At 43.7% G+C, this 21,889-nt stretch overlaps 1 protein-coding gene across 4 annotated transcripts in view; it reads left to right on the forward strand.

Annotated features, from left to right (window-relative positions):
- The window catches only part of LOC109855772 (POU domain, class 2, transcription factor 2-like), a 110,939-nt gene that overhangs the window by 23,834 nt on the left and 65,216 nt on the right, over positions 1-21,889 (forward strand). For 3 of the 4 annotated variants that reach the window (XM_020430344.1, XM_020430347.1, XM_020430348.1), the window contains exon 2: positions 1,584-1,616. The exons of the other annotated variant lie outside the window; for it this stretch is intronic. In XM_020430344.1, coding sequence (XP_020285933.1) covers positions 1,584-1,616 — 33 coding nt within the window. The remainder of the gene's footprint in view (positions 1-1,583; positions 1,617-21,889) is intronic. 4 annotated transcript variants of the gene reach the window in all.

The following is a 21,889-nucleotide window of genomic DNA, read 5'->3' on the forward strand; positions in this document are numbered from 1 at the left end:
GGTAGCGGCGGCGGCGGCGGCGGCGGCGGCGGCGGCGGCGCGCGCGGAGTGTTACGTTACTGCGCCGCGGTATCTAATGAGGCTATTAACACACGCTCCGCGCCGTCGAAGAAACTCGGAACAGGCGAGCGTTTATGACAGCCGATGACCTACCTAGCGGCTTCCATTAAAGCCGTGTACGAGCGGGGCCTGAGTGAGACATTTACCGGCTCCCGCAGCTAGCCGATCTCTCGGCTTTAGTTAGTAGGTGTCCCGGTCCGTCGAGATATCATTTAAAACTTCTTCACTTTTACCCGAGATTCACCGTATGTACGACGCGTATCTTCAAATCCGATTCGATTCCGTCCTTAGATCTCAGGAGATGCGCCATGACACTATTAGCGCGATACATTAACGAGCATAGCACGCGCGCACTCTCGCGTAAAGCTCGGTCCATATAAGCGGCAAAAGATCCATCGGAATAAATAAATCGAACTTTGGTCAAATCGAGCGAAAAAAAAAAAATCAACCAGAACCAAACCGATATCATTGTTCGAGTTTGACGATATTTTATCTCGCACGTTCGTTCGCGATCTATGCGATTTGCGATCTTTTTTGACGTGGACTGGGCTTAAAGTGGCCATTACTGCGCGAATTACTAAGCGACTCTCTCACGCGACGCGGTTAGAAATTACTTACCGGCGATCGGCTTCTTTTAGCATCGCGATGAGAGATTTGCGGTCGGATAAATTATCGAGAGAATTTTCTCTGAACGTGTATGCAAATTGCGGGAAGGAGAAGGGGATAAAAAAAAAGGTCAGCCTGAATAAAGTCGCCGCCGGAGATTGCGTCGATTATATCGTACATGAATCACGATTGCGCGCGCGCGCGCGTTGCGTTCGTCACGGATGAACGGACCATGTCAATGTGCGTAGCGACGCTGCTAACTTGTGTCATTGAGAGGATGAGAATTAAAACTCCAACGGCAAAGATAATCCGCGAAGGCTCTTCTTTTATGGGGACGTGACGCGTGTAATTTAATACATATTGTTTCTCTCAATGCGAACTCAACTTCTCCGAGGCTTCCGACATATGCGATTCAACCTTGTTCGTTAATCCTTTCGAAATGAGAGAGAAATATAAGTTATTACAGCGGACAGTAAAAGATAATTATTTCGAAATTATGACAATTGAAAACCTCACGCGATGATAGTTCCGTGTGCATCGCGCGCCGTCGTATAACAGATCGTTGAGTTTATGCTTAATCGCGGATGTAAAATTACCGTAAGATCGAATGGATGAATTGAACCGAAGACAGAGAATATAATCTTTTGTTGTACACTAAACGTGTACGTGCGGAAAACGATGTTTGCTCGGTTTTACACGAGTACCGTTGTGTTTGCGGTATTGTCAGTTTGTTGTATCGAAACATTTGAATCATTACGACGATCTCTACGTACGTATGGAAATATACCGTGCGATGTCTTATCTCGATCGCACCGTCAAGAGAGAGACTCGAAAGGCCGGAAAATAATTAATCGTCCCACTTATGGCCAGAGAACGCTGGATCGAATGCAAATGTTTCTTTTTTTTTTCTGTTACAGACTCGTGCGAACTGCTCGCTGAACGACCTTACGGTAAGTGACTCACGATCTCAATTTCCCGGAGATTACATGACCGTATTACCGCCACTGCAAAAATCGTCGCGGAACCCTTCTATTCAGTATCTTCCGTGAAAAAAATATTCCTCTCCTATTACGCAGTCGTGTAATGTGTGTGTGTGTGTGTGTGCTTCGAATCGCGCGCCGTTGACTCGGCTCGCCGTCTTGACTCGCGTAATTCGCTTCCATTCAGTGCCTCATTCGCCCGTTGATTTCATACGGCGTTGCGAAACGCAATGTAACATGTAACGCCGCTGAGTGCTCGGTCTATCTCTCTCTTTCTCTCTCTCGCTCGCTCGCTCTTTCTGCTTCTTTTATATAGCACGCGTCTGCTCGATCGCACGTACGTTCTATGCAAACGCGTAAATTGAACCGAATTCCTGAAATAATTCCTGCTTCAAATAGAGAACGGATAGAAAAAGAAAAAAAGTGACTGCGTCAAAAGAAAGAGAAAGTGCGTGCGTGTGTATGTGTGTGCTAATGCTTATCTGGTTTCATATAGTAAATATATTAAAAATCCGAGCAAAACTCAACTATTTGCTATTGCAATAAAAGTTACTCGCTTACGTCTACACACACACATACACCTTGAATTGTAGTAACAAGATTTCCTAAGTCGTCGTTACACCGTCTGCAAACAGGTAGTTTTCACAATTTTCATTTTCTATTTTTAATCTTTAGCTTGGCGACTTTTTGTTTTATTTTACATTTTTGTTCGTTGACAATTTCGTGTTCGCTTCACTGACGGCCACGACGAATCCGACGACGTCGGACAAGACGTTTCGAAAAGACGTTCATCTTCGCGGACATGATATCAACTCAGGGGAGAGGCTGTTAGTAGAGCATAAAAAGTCGCGTTGCATCCGGTCGCGTCTCCTCTATGCCAGAAGTCGTAAAATTCAGCGTTATGCGATTCGGGGCCTGTGTTTTGTCTCCCTTTCGAGATTATGATTATCCCAGCAGTGGCGGCAGCCACCGTGGCTAATATCACGCAATAAGCCGGAGAGCTCAAGAAAGCAACGGTTTGTCTCTCTTTCTCTCTTGTCTCTCACTCTAATTTTCTTGCTTTCTTTCCCGCTCTGTCTTCGACTTCGTTCGTCTTCGTTTCTCTCAGTCTCTTCCCTCCCTCTCTCTCTCTGCTTCCTCTCTTTCCTCGGTGTATATAATATGTGCCACCAAACCTGATGGTGTAAACGACCATCCGGTGGAAATACGTGGATTGTTCGGGACGGAGGGAAGGAGAGAGAAGACCATCAAACGAACCGCGCGCAGCCCTGCGAGAGCATTCTAACTTTCCTGAAGCAACTCCATCTTCACAGTTTATCGTGCGTTTGTGAACACGAGTTGCAATAGTCGATTTGGCTTTTGCGTTACTAATGATGACGGATGTCACCGACGCGCGATTCGTCAGATCGTTAATATCTAAGCGCGCATAAAATAATATTCTACACCGATTTCTTTCTTCTATTTATTGTATTTGTTTCATCTTCTGCCGTATTTTTCGTTTCTAAGAAAACCGTTGCTTTGCCATTTGGAGGAAAAAAACAAAATTACTCATGTTAGCATGGCACTTTTAAACGAGTATACGCCGGATCCCGCGCATTTCGGGGCTATCGGGATTTTCGAGGGTTGTGTCGAATCAACAGGTTCCGGTTATGAGAGTGTAAAGCGTTTTGAATCTCACCCCACGAGGGGCATGAATCCTCGGGCGCGAATCTCGATGTAGGAGAAAAAAAAAAAGGGCCAATCTTGTTCATGGGGGGTCGTGTCAGACGGGCTGCTCTCCCGATCGGTGAAATTGCGCGCGTGTGTGTCGCGCGCGCGCGCGCGCGCGTATGTATTAAACGTTTGCGGGGGTGGTTTGCCGACCCTAAGCTATACGGAGGAGGCGGCTGACAGGCCGATTAGGGCAAGACGGGCGGCGAGGGCCCCTACGGAAAACTTAAAATAACATCGCTCGATCATCCGGGTATCTTCGCAGACAGCCGACGACACGGCGTGCTCCGCTATTCAAACGCTCGCTCAACCCCGCGTCACCTTTCCGCCGCTTCCTGATGTTCCATCCCTAATCCCCGGCCACCTTCGTCAGAAGAATGCTTTATTTCCCAAATCAACTTTTGACAAAGTGTTGAACTTACATTATTATTTTGTTCATTTGTACGTCCAATATATATACGTGTGTGTATTATTTGTTTCTTATTTAACATATAGTTTGTCTGTTAAATAAGATATGTTTATAAACGAAAATAGTATTCGAGAATCATTACTTTGATACTTAAAATATTATTTCTTAATTTTTATTTTAATTTTATTTTTTAATATATTATAATGTTTATCAATTTTAATTTGTAACATTTAGTAATGTGTTCACATACACATGTAATATATTTTGACATTATTTAATATAAAGAAAAGAGAATTTACTTATTGTCAAAAAAATTTTTAATTATATATATATATATATATATATATATATAATTATCCTAGATATATATATATATATATATCTAGGAAATTTACCAACCAGTCGTAGGTTGAGCACCTCTTCGATGCTCATTACAGAGCGTCCCGCCCCCGGCGGCGGATAATCAGGGTGTGTAGGGAAGTGAAGGGTGGGGGCGGGGGCGGTGGGTGACCTCGCCCGGGGCCTTTACTTTCTTCTTCTTCTTCGTTCTGCCACTTCCACGTTTCTTTGCTCTGTTCCTCTTCCCTGACGAAATACACCTCTCTCTTCTTCTCTCACTATGTATGTCTCCCGTTTCTTTTCTTCTCGTCGTCTATCTGAGAATTTCTTTTTCTCTCGACGTTTTCGTCTACTCGGCTGCTATATACCTGCGCAAGTGACGGGGCAACAGTTCTGTTTTACGTTCCTCGCCTGTACTTTGCATGCGGGTACTGCACATTGCTATCATCCTCATCGCATTTACCCTCCGTCCTTTCTCCGTTGAAATTATACGGAGTTTTTATACGCTTTTTATAATAACAGGGTTCGAGTCGTTTTACTTATTACTCGAATGTATAAAACACATTGAAAATGTTACACGTGTTAAACCTTTATATATATATACATGTGTTTCATCAACATTAGTTTTCTATCACGTCTAAAATGGCGCGTCTCGTTGTTCGCGATATGGAATCAGTCAATAGCACGAGAGAGAAAGAAAGACAAAGCTATTTAACCGGAAATAATGATTATACGGGTGGATATTTCCATCGAGCAGAAAATGACGAGTATTAGTTGAGATGAAGGATGATGCTTCTTTTTTTTTTTTTTTTTTGTCCACGGCGACAACGAATCTTGCGGTTGCTTCGCTTCCTTTTCCCGTGTTCATTACCTATGCAGAATTTAGTGGAAGAGAGACCATGAGGGGGCAGATAGGGGGAGAAAAAAAAGGGAAGCGAGGAGAAAAGGTCCGAGGTCAGGATTCACGAAGAATTGAGAGTTTCGAGACACGCCGCTGAATAATTGGAATCCAAACAGGGGAATCGGCGCCTGCGTGGATTCTCAACCTGTGGATCCGTGTGTTTATTCTCTCGAATGTGTCGGAAAAAGAGAACTCGCATTCACGCGTTGAGATCAATCACCACGTTGGTCGGGAAAAGATAACGTAAACGCGCGGAAACTAAAAACTAGCACCGAGCGCGCACGCGCGCGGAAATCCTTCGCGATCCTGACTCGATCTAATTTGCAAGAAGATGCGCGAGAGAAGAAGCATTTTGCACTCAGGGGAATTCGTTACGGTTTTCGCGATAAAAAAAAAAAAAAAATTCTTTCCGCGAACGATAATTCATCGCGCGCGCGCGCGCGCGCACACACCGAGTGTATTCAGAACATCTCGATATCAAGTCCATCGACTTCCTCGAAAATTTATATGCAATTTTCTTTCGAAAATGAACTTCCGTGAAATGTTACGCAAGCAATCTCGTCTTTTTTCTAATTATTGTCTATTCAACGTACGCGTCGTTCAGAACGCTATGTACGCGTTCTTTTTGCCGTTGCGTATCAGAATGTGACTGCACTACGATGAGATGCCTCGTATCGTCTATAATCCCGTTACAAGATTCTTTTCTTCTTCTGTGAACTCATCAGCTACCGGTCTCGAACTCGTTCGACATGTGTGCAAGAAAACGTTGTCACTCGACGAAGAGAGGCTTCTCACGCGTCCTTTTGTCCTCTCTCTAAAATGGTCAAGAGGGTCTAGCAGATCGAAATCCGGAACTTCTCGGTTAGAGATCGACGAGAGATCTAACGCAAATACGGATTGTTAACTCTCCGTGAACTGAGTCTCCCAGACCCGCTCAAAAATTGACGCGCATCGGCGTTTCTAGTAAAACTTAGTTTTGTTTTTAAACGCTTATATCTTCGAAACTATCCTTAACTGCGCATAATATAAATTTGCATACGCGCAGAGAGATCGAGCGCGTCATTCAGTTCTCGATATACATATATGAGAAGCGGTGAAGGAATGCGTGAGAGTAATCGGAATTCGCTAATGAGCGGAGATGAGAGAAACGGCATCGCTTTCTTAACATATATCTCGACCGTTCTTCCTCCGGAGAAGCGATGTCCATTCACCTTCGTCACCTCACATCAGAGAAACGCATCGTGACGAAAGTTCGTGGGTCTGCACCTGCGGACAGTTGCGCGTTCGTCGGGTTCGTCATCATTTCTCGCTGCGAAAACGATGGCGCCATTCAGGCAGTCCTTTAGTCCCATTAAGGAAGCAAAGCAGGTACTCACGTTCTTCTTCTTATAAAAAAAAAAAAGAAAAAAGAAAGACCGTTGAAAGGTTGTCTCAGACAGTCGCTTCTCGCCGCACTAATTTCCTATGCCTTACGCAAATTTCGTAGATAGTTTGTTTCGTTCTCTCTCCTTCTGTTTTCTCAAAAGGAAAATCCGACAGGATTTGCGTCTCTCTCTACGCTTAGTTATTTTTCTGTTCTTTAAGAGAGCGGGAGAAATAAAGAGAGTGGATGGGGCGTGATTGAAGAGTCGGACGGCAAGGGGAATACCGTTTTTCTTCTTCTTCTTCTTCCAAGTATTCGACGATAGAACGACACACCTCGTTTTATCCCGTGAACGAACGTGCAGCCGCTCGATAGGCGAGAGGCTTTATCGCGCAAAATTGACTGCTCGGAAGAGCGACGGTAAAATTTCTCGCGATCGACTCCCAATTGTGTGAGTTTTCTGAATTTTGTTTTTGTTTCACAAGCGAAGAAACGTAAGAAAGAGCGTTTATGAAAATTCTCTCGACGTGCTTAGAGATCGCAAATATTTGAATATAAATTTTCTTATAACACACCGCTTCACGTCGTTACACATAAATTCGAAACGTTGTCGTCTTCGTTCAGTTTTCATCAGCAACAATTGAAAACGCTGGAAAAGAAAGATCGTCTGGTAAATTGAATATATAACTCTCCGAGTCGGTGTGACTATACATCAAAGAATTTCCAATTCCCCCTATTATTTTCCGATTCTTTGATCGCCGTCGAACGTGGCGGCTGCGCCGAATCCATGAATGAACTATGCGTCCGAGAACGGACGACAGCCCGATCGACGGAAACACTATTATTTAACATAGCCCACTTTTTCGGACCGTCGTTCTCTTCTTCTTCTTCTTCTTCTCGCGCGTGGTCTCTTTGTATCGAAACCTGAGCCGCGAGTGATGACGCTGCAAAGGCGACTCTCCCAGCAGATATCTGGAGCAGGTTTATTTCTTCTTCAAGACCTTCGAAGGTAACTAATGGGCACCACTTCGTCTCGCTGGGACACTTTATTATTGTAATTCGAGTTCTATTAGCGCGCCGGTTGAAATTTGTTCGCCCCGCGATGTGGCGACGGGGATTGCGTTCGATTGTGAAACGCATTTTGAAATCGTACAACGCCTTGTACACGCCTCGACGTACATACATTTATGTTATTTGCATGGTTACAAAAAAAATGATCGGACGGAAATTTTATTCGAATTTCCATATTATTTTACATTACACAAATTATTAATCTTCCAAAAAAAAAAAAAAAAAAAAAAAAAAAAAAACAATCGACCGATTGAGATTGTAAGTTGGAATTGAGTTTTGAATTTAATATGTCTAATAACCTATATATACGCGTAAAATAGTAAATTCTCGATAAAAAAAAAAAAAAAAAAAATACTTTTGTGACTGTACGTCTTATATTCAAAATACTTTGCTTTTATCTATTTTGAGAGAACGGTGCCCAAGTGCATCGAAAAAGAGCCGCAAGAAACTCACTCCCGACACTTTTCTCTACGCGGCGAGTCTAATCGCGGCTCGATAGAAGGTAAAGTCGCATAAGCGAGCGTCGTAGAGCTGCCCAGAAGCAATCAAGCGAACAATGACACCGACACTGGAGGCAACTTCACGCGTCGTCTCGAGTCGCAGTGGACATTGTGCGTAGGATTAGCTTCCGGTCTGCGCCGCAGTCAGTCTCTTTGTGGGGCCAGGTGGACCTAGAAACGCGAACTCCCCATCGCGAGGAGCGCGAAAGACGACGAAAGAAAATCGAAAAGAGACCTTGCGACAATCGCCGCTACTACACGGCGCGGCCGCCGCATGAAGGTCGTTACGGGGCCCTTCAATGCACCACACTAGACCCATTGCAACTCTTGCGCCGCACGCTCGCTGTGTTTTGCCGCGTTATTGTGTCGGATGATCGTATTTACGACTTGCTGGAAGTGCCGTAAAAAAAAAAAAAAACTCGTGTACGACCGCCGGGCCCTTCCCGAGAACATTCGTAAGGCCCGCGGCTCTCTCTCTCTCTTTCTCCCCCTCTCTCTCTCATCTCTGCGCGACCTCCTTCGCTAAATTCCCCTCTGCTTGATCTTTTTGCGCGCTCGTCACACCCGACGCCTTATTAAATCCGCGACAAAAAACGCGACTCACCACCGCCGAGCTGAGAATGGACCCTTAACTGATTCCCCCGCCGAGAGAACTTTTACGCGCACCTCTTTCCTCGTCGCTTCTTATCGTCCGCTTCCATCCTTCTCGCGCGTGTCCGGCATCTTCTTCGTTCTCTTTTGACCACACCAGGTGTGTTTTTGTTGCAATCACGCGATACCGGCGAATGATACGTGCGACTACACAGGCGCAACTCGGTCGTGTTCGCTCGTAAATTTTCATCAATTGGCTTTTTCCACAATTTGTAAAACTCAAGAGACAAATATGGATATTCCTGCTCTTCGCGCACTTATATTTCTCAACGACGGTAAAAGAATTAGAATTATAGTAGAGTGGAGCGTCGTTGTTTCGACGCGATGAGCGATACGTTCGCCGTGAGCGAGCTCGCCGTGCTATGTTATTCGCACTTAGCAAGGTGGAGTTCATGAACATAAATTACGACGTGAACGGGGCTTTAGAACGCTTGGTCGGTATCGGTCGCTGTCGCCGCCGCCGCCGCTGCCGCCGCCACCACCACCGCCACCGCCAATGCCGTATCGCCGGCGTGTTGCGGTTTTCGGACGATCCGATCCCGTACCGCAGAACGGCCGATTACCGGGCTTGGTCATCCGGCAAACGACTATTAATGATATTTCGTGTCGGATCTGCATGCTCGGGGCCTCGGCAAAGGGAGCCGACCGTACCCGAACTTTCCGTGCATTACCGACGAGATTTTTACTCGTGTTCCGCATGTCCAAGCGGAATGGCGATCATCGCGGCGGGATAAAGGGAGGGGAAAGAGGAGGGAAACCTTCCGACAGTTCGTGGCCTACGTTTCAATATAATGCGATAATAACGCAATAGAGGATCGAACCGAGATATACCATAGCATCTCTCTTTCCGCTCGCAGGATCTCTTCTTCTTCGTTCCTTCCTTTTCCCGCCGCATTCTCTCCTTCCGCAGAAGGATATCGCTCCACCTCCGCGCAAAGGTGCAGAACATCCACCAACCTGCCGGCTATTTATTGAGGCAGGGGTTCTCACTGTTGCTCGAGGCGACTGCTCTTTGCACACACATCGATAACTCTATGCGTTTATTTTCTAATCACTTATTTTTCTAGATTTTTAATATTTTTAATTGAAAAAACAATAAAAAATCTTTGAATCGTAAAATACTTTTCAAATATAATGTTTTGTATATTGAGAAGAAAAAACAAGTAATGTAATTTCTTAGAAAATAAAAAAAGGCAGAATAATCTGTGTTCTATTAAATCTCGTAATCGGACAATTCAATGATAATGTAATACGAATTACCAGTCGAAGAAAAAACATCGATTCTACAAGTTATTTGCTGCGTTAGTAATTTTCCGCCGGCTCTTTCTCACGGTACCAAAGCGCGCGCGCGCGAGCGAGCGAGCGAGCGAACGAATGTTTTACATAGTTCCTATTGTCTCGCAGCGCATTCTCTTTGTAACGATCCCTTGTACGGTTAATTCGTGAATATACCGGTGTTCGAAACACCACAACGATAAAACCTGCGCGGCAACTAGGTGGGTGGATTGCGTAATGCAGTTTTAAATAATGATCGAATGTGATTCCGTTCGACGGGCATGTGGCTGCACACGCACCAAAACGCCCGGGCCCCAAGAAGATCCCGGGGAGGATTAAAAAAATCGAGGCCCCGGCTTTAACGACGGATCGCACGAACGCGAAGGCAGATACACAAATCAGGCCTTAAAGCCGATCAATTAAACGGCAGGCCGCCGATCTGCCGCGCATTATAACCGGTAATTATCCGTAATTAAATATTGGCCGCGGTCGTCCGAAACAGGCTCGCCGACCGAACGTTTCGAGGGGTGTGTTCGTCGAATCGTGGCTCGTCCTCTTCGTCCTGTTGCCCACCTCGATCTCTCTGTCCGTTCGCCGCTTCTCCCCTTTCGTTCTCGCAACACCCCCTCGTCCTTCGCTCTTTCTTCCCGTTACAAAGAAATATCGCGATGTAAATCGATTTCCGGGTAAGAACAATCAAAGAATTTGCTTACGTATTAATATTGATTACTTTTAAAAAGACGAGAATCAACAAGATTTCTTTGTTTTTTTTATAAGATAATTTTTAAGATGATTTTCCGATTTTAATAAGTATTTCGCGGAGATTAAATAAATTCTTTAATTGCACATTTTTCTCCGATGATAACGAACCACTTACGGGCGACGCGCATTAAATCATGAGAATTGTAGGATTGTTATACGATGCATCTATATGTCAATTATGTTTGATCATCTCTCCGCTCCTCTTATGAGAACAATTTGTGGTTTCTGTTTCGTGAGCGAAGAAAGAAGGATAAAGAGAAAGAGAGAGAGAGAGAGAAAAAGAGAGAGAGAGAGAGAGAGAGAGAGAGAGAGAGGAAAGGATGAGGAGGTAGGCGGTATATAAATAAAAGATGGCCTTCACAAGGAAGCCATGCACTGGCGCCGGAAAGCGAGCGATGCGCTCGCGTTTTCTTAATTGCGCTCTTTCTACGAACTTGTTAAAATTACGGCGACGCTTCTCGTCAACGGAGGAAACATAATGATAGTGCCGAATGGCGTGTCTGAAATTTATGTGGACTCCAGAAAGGTGGGTGGTGGTCGCAGCCACCCCGTAGGCAGACAGGCAGACCTACATTCGCTCGTTTCTCGAGGGGACTTGTGCATCTCTCCGGCACGAAACTTTTCGTTCATTGATTTATTTCCCGCCAAAATATATAGAAAATCGTGCCGTCTCTTTAATTAAAGAAAAACACGAATATAATATACAGCAGAGAGAGATCCATTTTCCCTCGCACTTGCGCGCGCGCGCACACACACACGCACACACAGACACAGCAATTGTTCGTAATTTATCGTCGGTAAAGTTGAGGAAATGCGTAAATTACAAAGCGTGCGTCCTTTGATGTTAATTACGGTCGTTATCATTGGTAGAAAAAATATCTTTCCATCTCTCGGAGAGAGAGAGAGAGAGAGAGAAAGAGAGAGAGATAAAAGGAGATCGTGCCGTGTTGTGCATCTCGTCGACATTGGCATTCCATTTCGGAGAGCCGAACCAAGTCTCCGTTTAGGCATCGCATGACGTTCGTCTATTTATCAACCGGTATCATCATTCGCCTTTCTCTACCGCGATGCCGCCCCCTACGGCGATTTAATCTAATTTGTATCGCCCTTTGTTAATCGCGGCCGTGCCGTTAATTCGTTCGGGGCCCGCAAACCGGAGAGCCCCATCGTCGCCCAAATAAACTACCGTATACGTTCACGCTCCGTCCGTAGTCGTCATAATAAACGTAAAGGTGACACACGTACATCGTTTTTTTTGTTTTTTTTTTGTTATAACAAAGAGACCAGAAACACCGGATACATATGTCGGAGAATAATATCGGGCAAAAAGTAGCGTCGAGGAAAGAATCGTTAGACGAATCATCAAGCAGTCAAAATTGTTTCGCATTGAATAAATATTTATGTTCATTCGAACAATAATGAGAAAAACATGTTTTTTGCAAATTTATAGCAGTTTGTATCGTTAGTCTATTTACTAGTTTAATCTCCCGGTTGTGATCTCGATTGTAATTAACGTACCGAGAGCTAGAGCGCGTTACGAAGGAGATGCGAGGATTCGAGGCACGTATTAAGCAGGATTATTTATTGGCTCGACGTGTGAGCCCTTGATTTGATTTAACAAACAGCGTTCGGTAACAAATTGATAAGCGGTTGCGGTCGGCGAAGATCAGAGACTCGGTGCCGGTAAGAGAAAGAGAGGGGTCGTGGGGAGCTGTATTTCATGAAGGTTCGGGTCAGGGCCGCAAAACGAACGAACGTATCGCGGATACTGTGCGTCTTTATATCTGTTTCTCTCTTTCTCTCTTACCTTCTTTCTTCTTCTCTTCTAGTCATCGTAAGAGGGTGCCATTAGCATATAGGGGGACCCCCCACGGCGAGTGCGGGGTCCGCTGGGGCTCTACATCGGTACACATCATATAGGCGAGGCCTGATATATAAACCGACTTTATTGATTTATGAATCGAACGATTCCTTTAATTATAATACGATATTTATTCAGATGAGCCGCGCGGAGCCCGCTCGGAGTCACGCTGTTATATGATAATTCATGATCTTATATTCTTGCCGGGTCTTACCTCCCACCATTGACTCATTTTTCCCGATCCGTTCATGCCTAACCTCCGTCTTTCTTGAATAATCTCCGCCTCTTGTTCGCCGATAGGGCAATAACTTTGCAGCACAGTGTTGCATCAGCGAAGAATTGCACAAAAGACGCTGCTCAAAAGCAGCGAGAGAGTGAAAAAATACAATGCTGATAGAAAAGTAGCTTAAATGCAATAGGATTTTTTTTTTTTTTTTAATCAAATATCTCCTACAAAGAAAGAGAGGGAAAAAAAGTTTCTCATATATTGGAAACAAAATGCAAAAAGTTTTTACCATATCGTCAGAATATAATTGTCGCGAAAGTGTAACAGACCCGCGAAACTTGAACAGCGGGAATCGCGAACTTGTGCACAACTTTGCAATTCCGAATAAAGTACACGTGTGTTAGACGTTTATGTATGTATGCAGATTTGTGTGGTCCATGCACACACACAATGGATCCGTTTCTATTGTATCGAGTCACGATTAAGGCTGCTGATTTTTCTAGCATCCGTATATAACAACATTCGAAAAAGAAGTGACGCAACAATCTTTTCGTCTGAAACTGCGCAGGTAATACACTTTTCTTCGCTTGTGTCGTTTCTTCGCAGAGTTTTCTTCTTTTACGCACGCGTGCGTACACGGAGCTCGTATAAATCAAACGCAGCGCCGCGCATTCTCTTCGGAGCAACCGAGGATCGATCGGGCATTCCGGGCTCTGCCTGATACGATTCTCCGAAGATGACAATGGCAGACGTTTTAATCGGCCAGGCTCCGAGACACTTAGGGGATTATTGGAGATCTACTTTTTTATTCCATCGTCAATATCCAATTATTTCTATTTGTATAATAAATGTGATGTGCGAGAGAAATCTTTTTACGGAAAAATATTTCTTGCATATTACGCGTCTGTTCTCAAAGAAAATATACGCGCCGATCTCTAAAAATGTACTTGTACGCACTTTTTTTTATACACGCGGTATATACACATTACGCAATGTAACACGCAATCATTCATAAATACCGGCTATTAAATTCCATAAACACACGTCTTTGCGCGAATGAAGCGCGAGCGAAAATCAAAGAACGAAGGATGGAGGGGGGGAGGGGAGTAAGTCCTTATGCGTGGTCACGTGCATAATTAAAGACAAACCGATAACGGCTCGCAACGCTTGTCAAGCAGTTAAGTGTTACCCGGGGCCGCGCGGCCAGGTGGACTAATGATCTCCTGGGGCATCTCGTCTTCGTATCCTCGGCGCGTCTTCATTCTCCCCCTCCTTTCCCCGCCTCGTATTCTTTCTTCTCGTCCTCCGCCGTCCATTCACGACCGCACGGGACGCATTATCATTGCGCTTCATTGTTACCGCTTCTCGCGATACGACTTCATCTCCCTGCCACGCTACTACCAGACTCTCTCAAAGCGTCTGTCAGTACCGCCTGATTACCGTGATAATCTGTAGGAACGGCTTTCGGATATGAAATCATTACTGCGCCGCCGTGCGCAGCGCGCGAGATACACGCGCTCTCTCGCTCTCTCGCAATCTCGATTTCGTTGGTAATTGAACCGTGGAAATTATCCAGAAGCGCATTTCCGCGCATCCTGTTCGGGAACAGTCATATACTCGGCGTATGGTACCCGCGACTTTGCAAATTAGTTTACCTGTAACTGCCGCAGCTATGTACATCCATCGCCGTTGTCTCTGTGTTGCATGTACGTGCGTATGTAAAGTCACAGAATGATCAGAAAATAACGCGGGATTTCTTGTGGCTTGCACTCAATTCGCGTGTGTCTCGCGAGAAAAATCGTTCTCGACATTTTCCTCGCCGCCTAGACAATCCCACCGTATCATCGACGTCGCTCGGTACGTCTCTTTGGGCGCGCGAAGCGAAAAAGTTGAAGAAACATCGCGAACGTCATTTTTACCCTTTCTCCCCTCTTCGTTTCCCGCTGCGCGTTCGCGAGAAATTAACCGGACGCACGCGATATTCCGCTGCTGCTGCGGTTGCGCCGCGGTATCATAGCGTTGCAAAACCGCCGCCAACGCACACGTTGCGTGCGTCTCGCTTCGCTCGCCGGGCCCGGCGAGTTTTCTTTGTCGCTTTGCTCTCGAACCGCGTCCTACACTTTTCGTATCCAGAAAAGAAGGATATTCGAAGGCAGAACCAAATCGCACCCAAAAGTCGATACTATATGTAAACCAATCTCTTTGTATCGCCGCTTTCGTGGAAAATTTTAACTTCAACTTTCTTACAAAATTCGTTTCCTGCGCTAAATTGCGCGGAATATCTTTTGCAATCCTCTGTTCAATTAATTTCTTCCTCGTGCCTCGTTATATATTTTCTCTCTTTTTTTTCTTCGTCACTTTCACGACTTGCTACACATAAATGATATTATACGTAAAATTCATCCTATTAGCTGTTCGAAAAAAATAAAAAATGTAACAATGTGTTAATACATGCTCGCTCTTCGTTTTATTTATTAGTCCACATTAATTAGAAATATAAAATTCTTGTGTTGTGCGTATCGAGTTTCTTTTTCGTAATAAAAAAGAGAATTATGCGAGAGTTAAAAACGATACTGTGGGAATTTGATCACGCGATGACGGACATTGAGACGAAATATATCGTATTAACGAGGAGGTTGCTGTGAAATTCTTTAAGAGCGCATATATAATGTACTGATTGATATGTTTGCAAGGCGGTTACCACGCAGTGGTTAGACGATGGAGCCACCATATATCCACGGTTGCCTGATGATTTAAGGGCTATATATTACCGGCTCTTGGCACCACTTGGAGTACTATATACTCCCGCTTTGGTGCCTGGTATTATTGAGATGTTTTCTTCTGTGAAGAGGGAGGGGGAGAGAGAGAGAGAGAGAAAGAGAGAGAGAGAGAGAGAGAGAGAGAGAGAGAAAAGAACAACGGTAGTGTGATCTCTTTTGCGATCACACCGCTACTTTGAAGAGTCGAAAAAAAATCGAGAGTAGTAAAAATTGTTCAATTGGCTCATTACGTTCTATCTTTGACAACAACACGTAAAAAGTCATTAAAGTGCGTCTCATTAAGGACAAGTGTATGTGCATCAAGAATCAGATTCGAGCGCGACGGTCGTTATTGCCCTGCAATTTTTCAGAGTGCAATCATCTTTAATTACCAAGTCTACCAAATTACTCATGCGCGTTTCACGGTGTGAAATTTTTATTACATCTTTACATAAATCAGATTAATTTTTATGTTATATGATTAAGTTCGGTATTGATGAAAACACACTCTAAAGTTTCGCAAAAATTTTAAGATCCAAAATAACAAAGATTTTTATTACACTGAGAGAACATGCTCTTCTTCATTGTATGCAAAGTAAAAGATAAAGCGTTACGTAAAAAGTCTGTATTTCGAGCAACAGAGCCGTGATTTAAGCGCACTGTGTCGAAAAGCGGGAGCGATTTATTTGACGAAAATGTGGTCGCGTGACCGGGATTCGTAAGACATTATCATGAGCATCGTGTAGTCCAATTAAGAAGATGCCGACTCATTTCACGGAAACGAATAAACAGGTAATAAAGCAGCATCATCATCAACTTACTTTGGCAAACACGACGAGTACGCGCCGAGTCGGCATGCAAAGTCCGACGGAGTCATTGAACTCCGCTGTTTATCGCGGAAGCTCCGGAAAACAATAAAACTCCACGCATTGTGTGCATACGTTATTGTACATGCAACGTACGCAAGCAGCGGGGGGGAGTATCGGCATCTCGCACCTAATTATCAGTCTCTCTTATAGTTGTCCGATTCATCGAACCTTAAAATTTTATTAATAACGTTTTGCAACGTACGACGCGACCACAGCAGACGTTAATAATAATTACGAATATTGTAAAATAATATTTTTTTTAAATATTACATTCAAACATTTAGTATTCGTGAAATTTAATTTCTTTTCAAAAGAAAGAAAGTTATTTTCCCCGTTTTTAATTATTACGAACACAATGTTTGTACAAAAATATGTACATACCAATATGAAAGTGGTTTATAAAGTGCGCTGCTCGTCAAAAAAAACATCGTCGCGTGTACATATCGCGAGAGCAGTATATAACAACTCAAACAGTCGTACATACAATCCCGGAGTGGTGGTAATAGTCTCGGGATCAAATCATATTTCCGACAAATCACAAAAGATACATCGACGAACGAAAATCGATGAACGAAGCCGAGGCTATTTCGTTCGCGGAGAGCGGTAACGTATGAGAACGCAGGTTCTTCTCCCGTTTCCCTCGCGCGGAAGCATCGACGTAAGGTCGTGACGTTCGCGAAGGTTATGACATTCGTAGGAGGACAGAGACGAGGCCGAAGAAAACGTAGGTTGTTCGCTCCCGGTGCTTTGATGGATGATCCCGGGTGTCGGGAGATATGAGGCCGCGATTGGCCGGCCATAAAACAAGACGAGAAACACCCATGCGGATCGCGTCTTTACCGCAATCACATAATCCGTTTCCACAACTCTCGATCAGCTTTTATCGATCTCCGTTCGAGATCGGAATCGCGCCGGATACGCTGACGAAAGTATCCGTCATATAAAAAAATGTAGACGTTATTTACATACGTGATGGTTTTATGAGCGATCGTATACATAAATATAAAATATGCCAACATATATCTAAAACGTAGAAATTTGAAGAAAGTAATAAAAGCTTATTAATTCGGCAGCGTAAAATTCAGAACTAAAATATTGCGTTACCGATATTACAACAGTGCGCATTAAGTCATAACTGATTTTCAAAAAGTAACTTTTGTATTCTTGGTTGTGCAACACACATTCGGATATTCACATTATCCGAAGCGTTCTGTAACGCTTATTAGCTTAATAATTTATATTAAGAAGCAGCGTTCAATTTAATGTATGCACGCTAATTGCAAGTAACGGTGGTATATGAGAGCAAAAATACTACGAAATTCCACGGAGGTTGAATGATCCGTCGTAATTTTTCCTCTCGAGCGAAAAGCAGACTTATAAGTCGCCGGTTATCGCATTGCTCGGGGATAATTAACGCCTTCGCGGATTGTACGTGACGTTGTGCGCGAGGTGCACACAAAATCCTTGCGTAACGTCGTTACGTTACCGCGTGACTTTTATGCCGCATGCTAATTAAAACGAGTGTAGCGCTTATTATATAAAAAAAAAAAAAAAACTCACCTCGCGATTACGAGGGAAAACTCTTTCCCCACGCAGAAGTCCGAGAAGTGATTTCGCAAATGTGCGCAAAACATAACATTTCACGCTAAGCGATCGCCGATTAATTAACGGATTTTGCATAATTAATTAATTAGGAGAATCTATCCGATGCCGACACGCGTTACACTTCCTAGTTAACGAGTGTACCTCCGCATAATATCCATCGATTTCGTTACGTCGTGTGTTTCAAAACTTGAGTGATATTAACGCGTGATAAGCAGATTTTCGAATCTTAAGCAACACCTTTGCTTTCTCTCTCACGTTTCGTTGAAAATAATAATCAGAAGTAACGCGTTATAACATAACGGAGAGAATATAAGAAAACATTTTTTTTTGTTATTGTTTGCTTCTCGCAAGAGTGTTTTGAATTTTCTTCTGTTTATTATTTTGCGTCGAAACATGTCGAAAATACAGAAAAGGAATTTTAGCTTATATCGAAATCTTAAAAAATGTTAAATCGAAATGTTAAATCGCGAGGACACATTCAAACGAACGGAAGTTTGCGAGGTGTTCCCGTTTCTCGGGCGTGTGATAAAATAACTAGAATAAATAGCGAACGAGGCGGGGACTAAGAAGAAGGGGCGGAAGGAAGGAAAGAACGAGGCCAAAAAGGACATCACGTACTAGGACTATTGGCAGTCGCTTTCTCTGATCGCCTTTCTTTATTTTTTTTCCTCCCGCTGCTAGTCCTTTCTCTCATCGACTCGTGATCTCTCTCTCTCTCTCTCTTTCTCTCTGTCGTCGCGCACAAAGTTCAGCGCACGAGCAAACAACTTCGGAATTCGCTGTCTGATGAAGAGGTTTCGTTTGTTTAGTCCCTGCTTTCTGCTATTTCTCTTGTACTGTGCCCGGTCACCCATTCCTGCGATATTTCGCCGTGCTATATGTATTTCCATTCGCGATATAACGCTTGAAATCGCCCGACCCTCTCTCTTCGAATTGAAAATCTTCAAATATTTAATTTTCTATTTAATGTGTATGATACACACGAAGTGTTACGCTCTTTTTATTTAAACAAAATTCAAGAGCAAAAAGTGTTTAAATAAAATAAAAATGTAATACTCATATAAAAAAAAAAAAAAAAAAAATACAGTTAGAAGCAATCAATGTAAACACAAGTGAATGACGTATTGTCGGTCGATGATGGGGGGATATATCAAAATGTGTGTTCTTCATGTGAACGTGACACGACGTCTTGTTCCGAAAGTCAATGTTCGCGAAAAGCATCCTCTAGGTATGCCGTAGACAAAGTGGTTCGGAAGATAACCCCGCCGAAATACCACGGCGAGCATATGTATGCTTTACTACGCGCTGAAATTCAAGATCGGTGAATTCCAACCGATCCGATTCCGCCGTGCGCGCTTGGCTTCCAGGACACGCCAAAATTTTCAGCGGAAATGAGAGAGGAGACGAACAAGAGAGAGAGAGAGAGAGAGGGAGAGAGAGAGAACGGAGTCGAGCGAGAAACGCTCGGCCGAACTCCCGGGAGACCTGCCACGAGCAAAAGGTCACGTTATTTTCCATCTGAGCTGCTATCCGCGAGGCGAGCTCCTCCGAATAATTCTGCAGAGGAAACCGGGTCCGAATAAACGGAAATTTTTCCTTTAAAATGCGGAATGGCCGAGTGGAGCCGGCGGTCGATATAGCGGGGAGGTGGCGGCCGCCCCATCCGCCCCCTTCTCGAGGACCCTCTTCCATTGAGTCTCGCAAATAGCTCTCGTTCCTGAAAGACCTCTCTTTTGCTCCCTTTCTCCCGCTGTATCTCGTGCACACGTACACGACACGTCTGTTTCTATCTCGCGAGTATTCGCTTCGCATGCATGGTGGATGGTGCTACAAATTGCGCTAATTTTTGTGTAAAACGATTATTAATTATCATCATTGTAAATATTAATTATAAAATTATTAAAAACCATTGTGTTTGAGAAAAGAGTCTTTTGAAATAAACATCTTCATATTTTGTATTTTGTATTACTATTCGGATTAAATGAATTTACACGTTATCTTTAGAACGTGCCGAGAGAAAAGAAAAAATAAGAGGAAATAATATTTAAAAAAAAATCTTCAAATGCATTTCTTTATGTTTATACGCACACGATGTTAATTGTCATCAAAAGAATTTTTCCCGTAATATATAATTTTGCTTGTGATTTTATTGCGCACAAATATCCAAGATTGTATCTAAGAAAAAGGAAAGGACGACGTGCCTGTGTATTTGCTTGGAATAAGCCAGAACCCCAATTCAATTACGCGTCGTGGCCACACTTGAGAGGGTTGGTTGCAGTCTGGCGAAAGAAGAAGGTTTCGCAGTTTTCTGACAATTCTTGCAGCAGACGAAGTCATTCTTGTGTAGCACGTTCAAAACGTTGCCAATGGCCACTGCATCAAATACTGGGAGAAGCATTTTTCGAGAAATGTTGTTATATTAACCTCTTCGATACGATCGTCGATTTTAGTCGACATCAGCCATCAAATGCATACGTACCACGGTGTTATTCTTACACCATGATACGTACCGGCCGTTCGATTCGATTTTAATCGATTGTTTATGCTGTGTGACAGTTTTTGACTGCTACGCGGCGAACAAGACGCGTATCGAAGAGATCAATATTAAATTACTGTATGCAGAAAAAAATATCAAATATTTCACAGAAAAACAATGTTGATTAAACAATATTACTAAAATAGATATAACACACATATATCTAACATTATGTTATCGATACTCGAGTTTTTTTTATTCTTGTACGAGGGCCCGAGAAATTGGCTATTTGCAGTCAATGATCGCGAAGATCTTTCGGGGTAATATTTACCTTCAATTCATTTACGATGGAAATGCCGGGAGAAAAAAGAAAAAAGGATCTACAAAAAAGAATGCACATCCACGAGAGTGTTGAAAGGGGGGCGCGATAAGTGGAGACAACCTCTTTATTAGATTATCGGACGAGTGTCGCAGCATGGGCACTCTTTGAGTTCTCGACGACGACGACGACGACGACGACGACGACCCTCCGGGTCTTATTGTCTCGTTTCTACGGACCTCAACCCCTCATCCGTCGGCTACGCCCACGTCCGAATCTATTTATTTACGCACTTTTAAGGCGCCACCCTCTGCACTCAAAGACTCCGTAAATTGGCTGGAAATTGATTTCACCGACATAGCTCGGCTGCGGCAGCCGTACGCTTCCTCGTTTCGGAAAGATCGGAAAAAGATGGACTTTCGAGGCAATCGAACGGGGATGTACTTGATTGTCTGGTTTAGTTTTGAAGAAACACTCGAGGAAAAGCAGTAGTATCTGTAGATCTTATACGTGGAAAACGTTACGTTTTTCCATATGTTTGTCGTACGATAGTTCGTTGCGCAGTTTGCGACTTGCAAGAATTATGATGACGAGGAGAGGTCGGTAATGATAGGACAGCTGCGCACGGAGACTATTGTCATCGTGAAACTCACCCTAGCGCTGACTTTTGAAAAATCACATTTACGTTTTCGCGTCGATCGCGCCAGCACGTGTCACACATCGAGTGCACATTGAATGTTCGACCGTGAAGAAGGGATGTTTCTATTATCGCGCGTAGCAGAAAGCGGAATAGTGAAAAAAAAAATTTTATCATTATCATTTAAAAAATATAATACTTCGCAAATGGATGTCTCGAAATGTGAAAGTCCTCTAAAAAATTAGTTTCGCGGAGTTGGCGCGAGTTTGACAATTGTTCGGTGTACGTGCGCAAACAATCAACCTCGCAATATTTGTTCAAATCGCTGCACGCACGACGGCAGTGCGTTGTTGTATTGAAACCGGTCCGCGGAACGAATCCTCGACGAAAAAATCTTCGATCTCTCGAATCCCGAGAGTCTTTAATCCCGGCGAGATTTAAACGCAACAGTTTCGTATATAAAGAATAACGGGAGGGAGGAGAAGGAGAGAGAAGCGAATCTTTGATCCC

This window comes from Pseudomyrmex gracilis, unplaced genomic scaffold (assembly GCF_002006095.1).
Source record: "Pseudomyrmex gracilis isolate BER0280 unplaced genomic scaffold, ASM200609v1 scaffold_98, whole genome shotgun sequence".
Taxonomy (NCBI): domain Eukaryota; kingdom Metazoa; phylum Arthropoda; class Insecta; order Hymenoptera; family Formicidae; genus Pseudomyrmex; species Pseudomyrmex gracilis.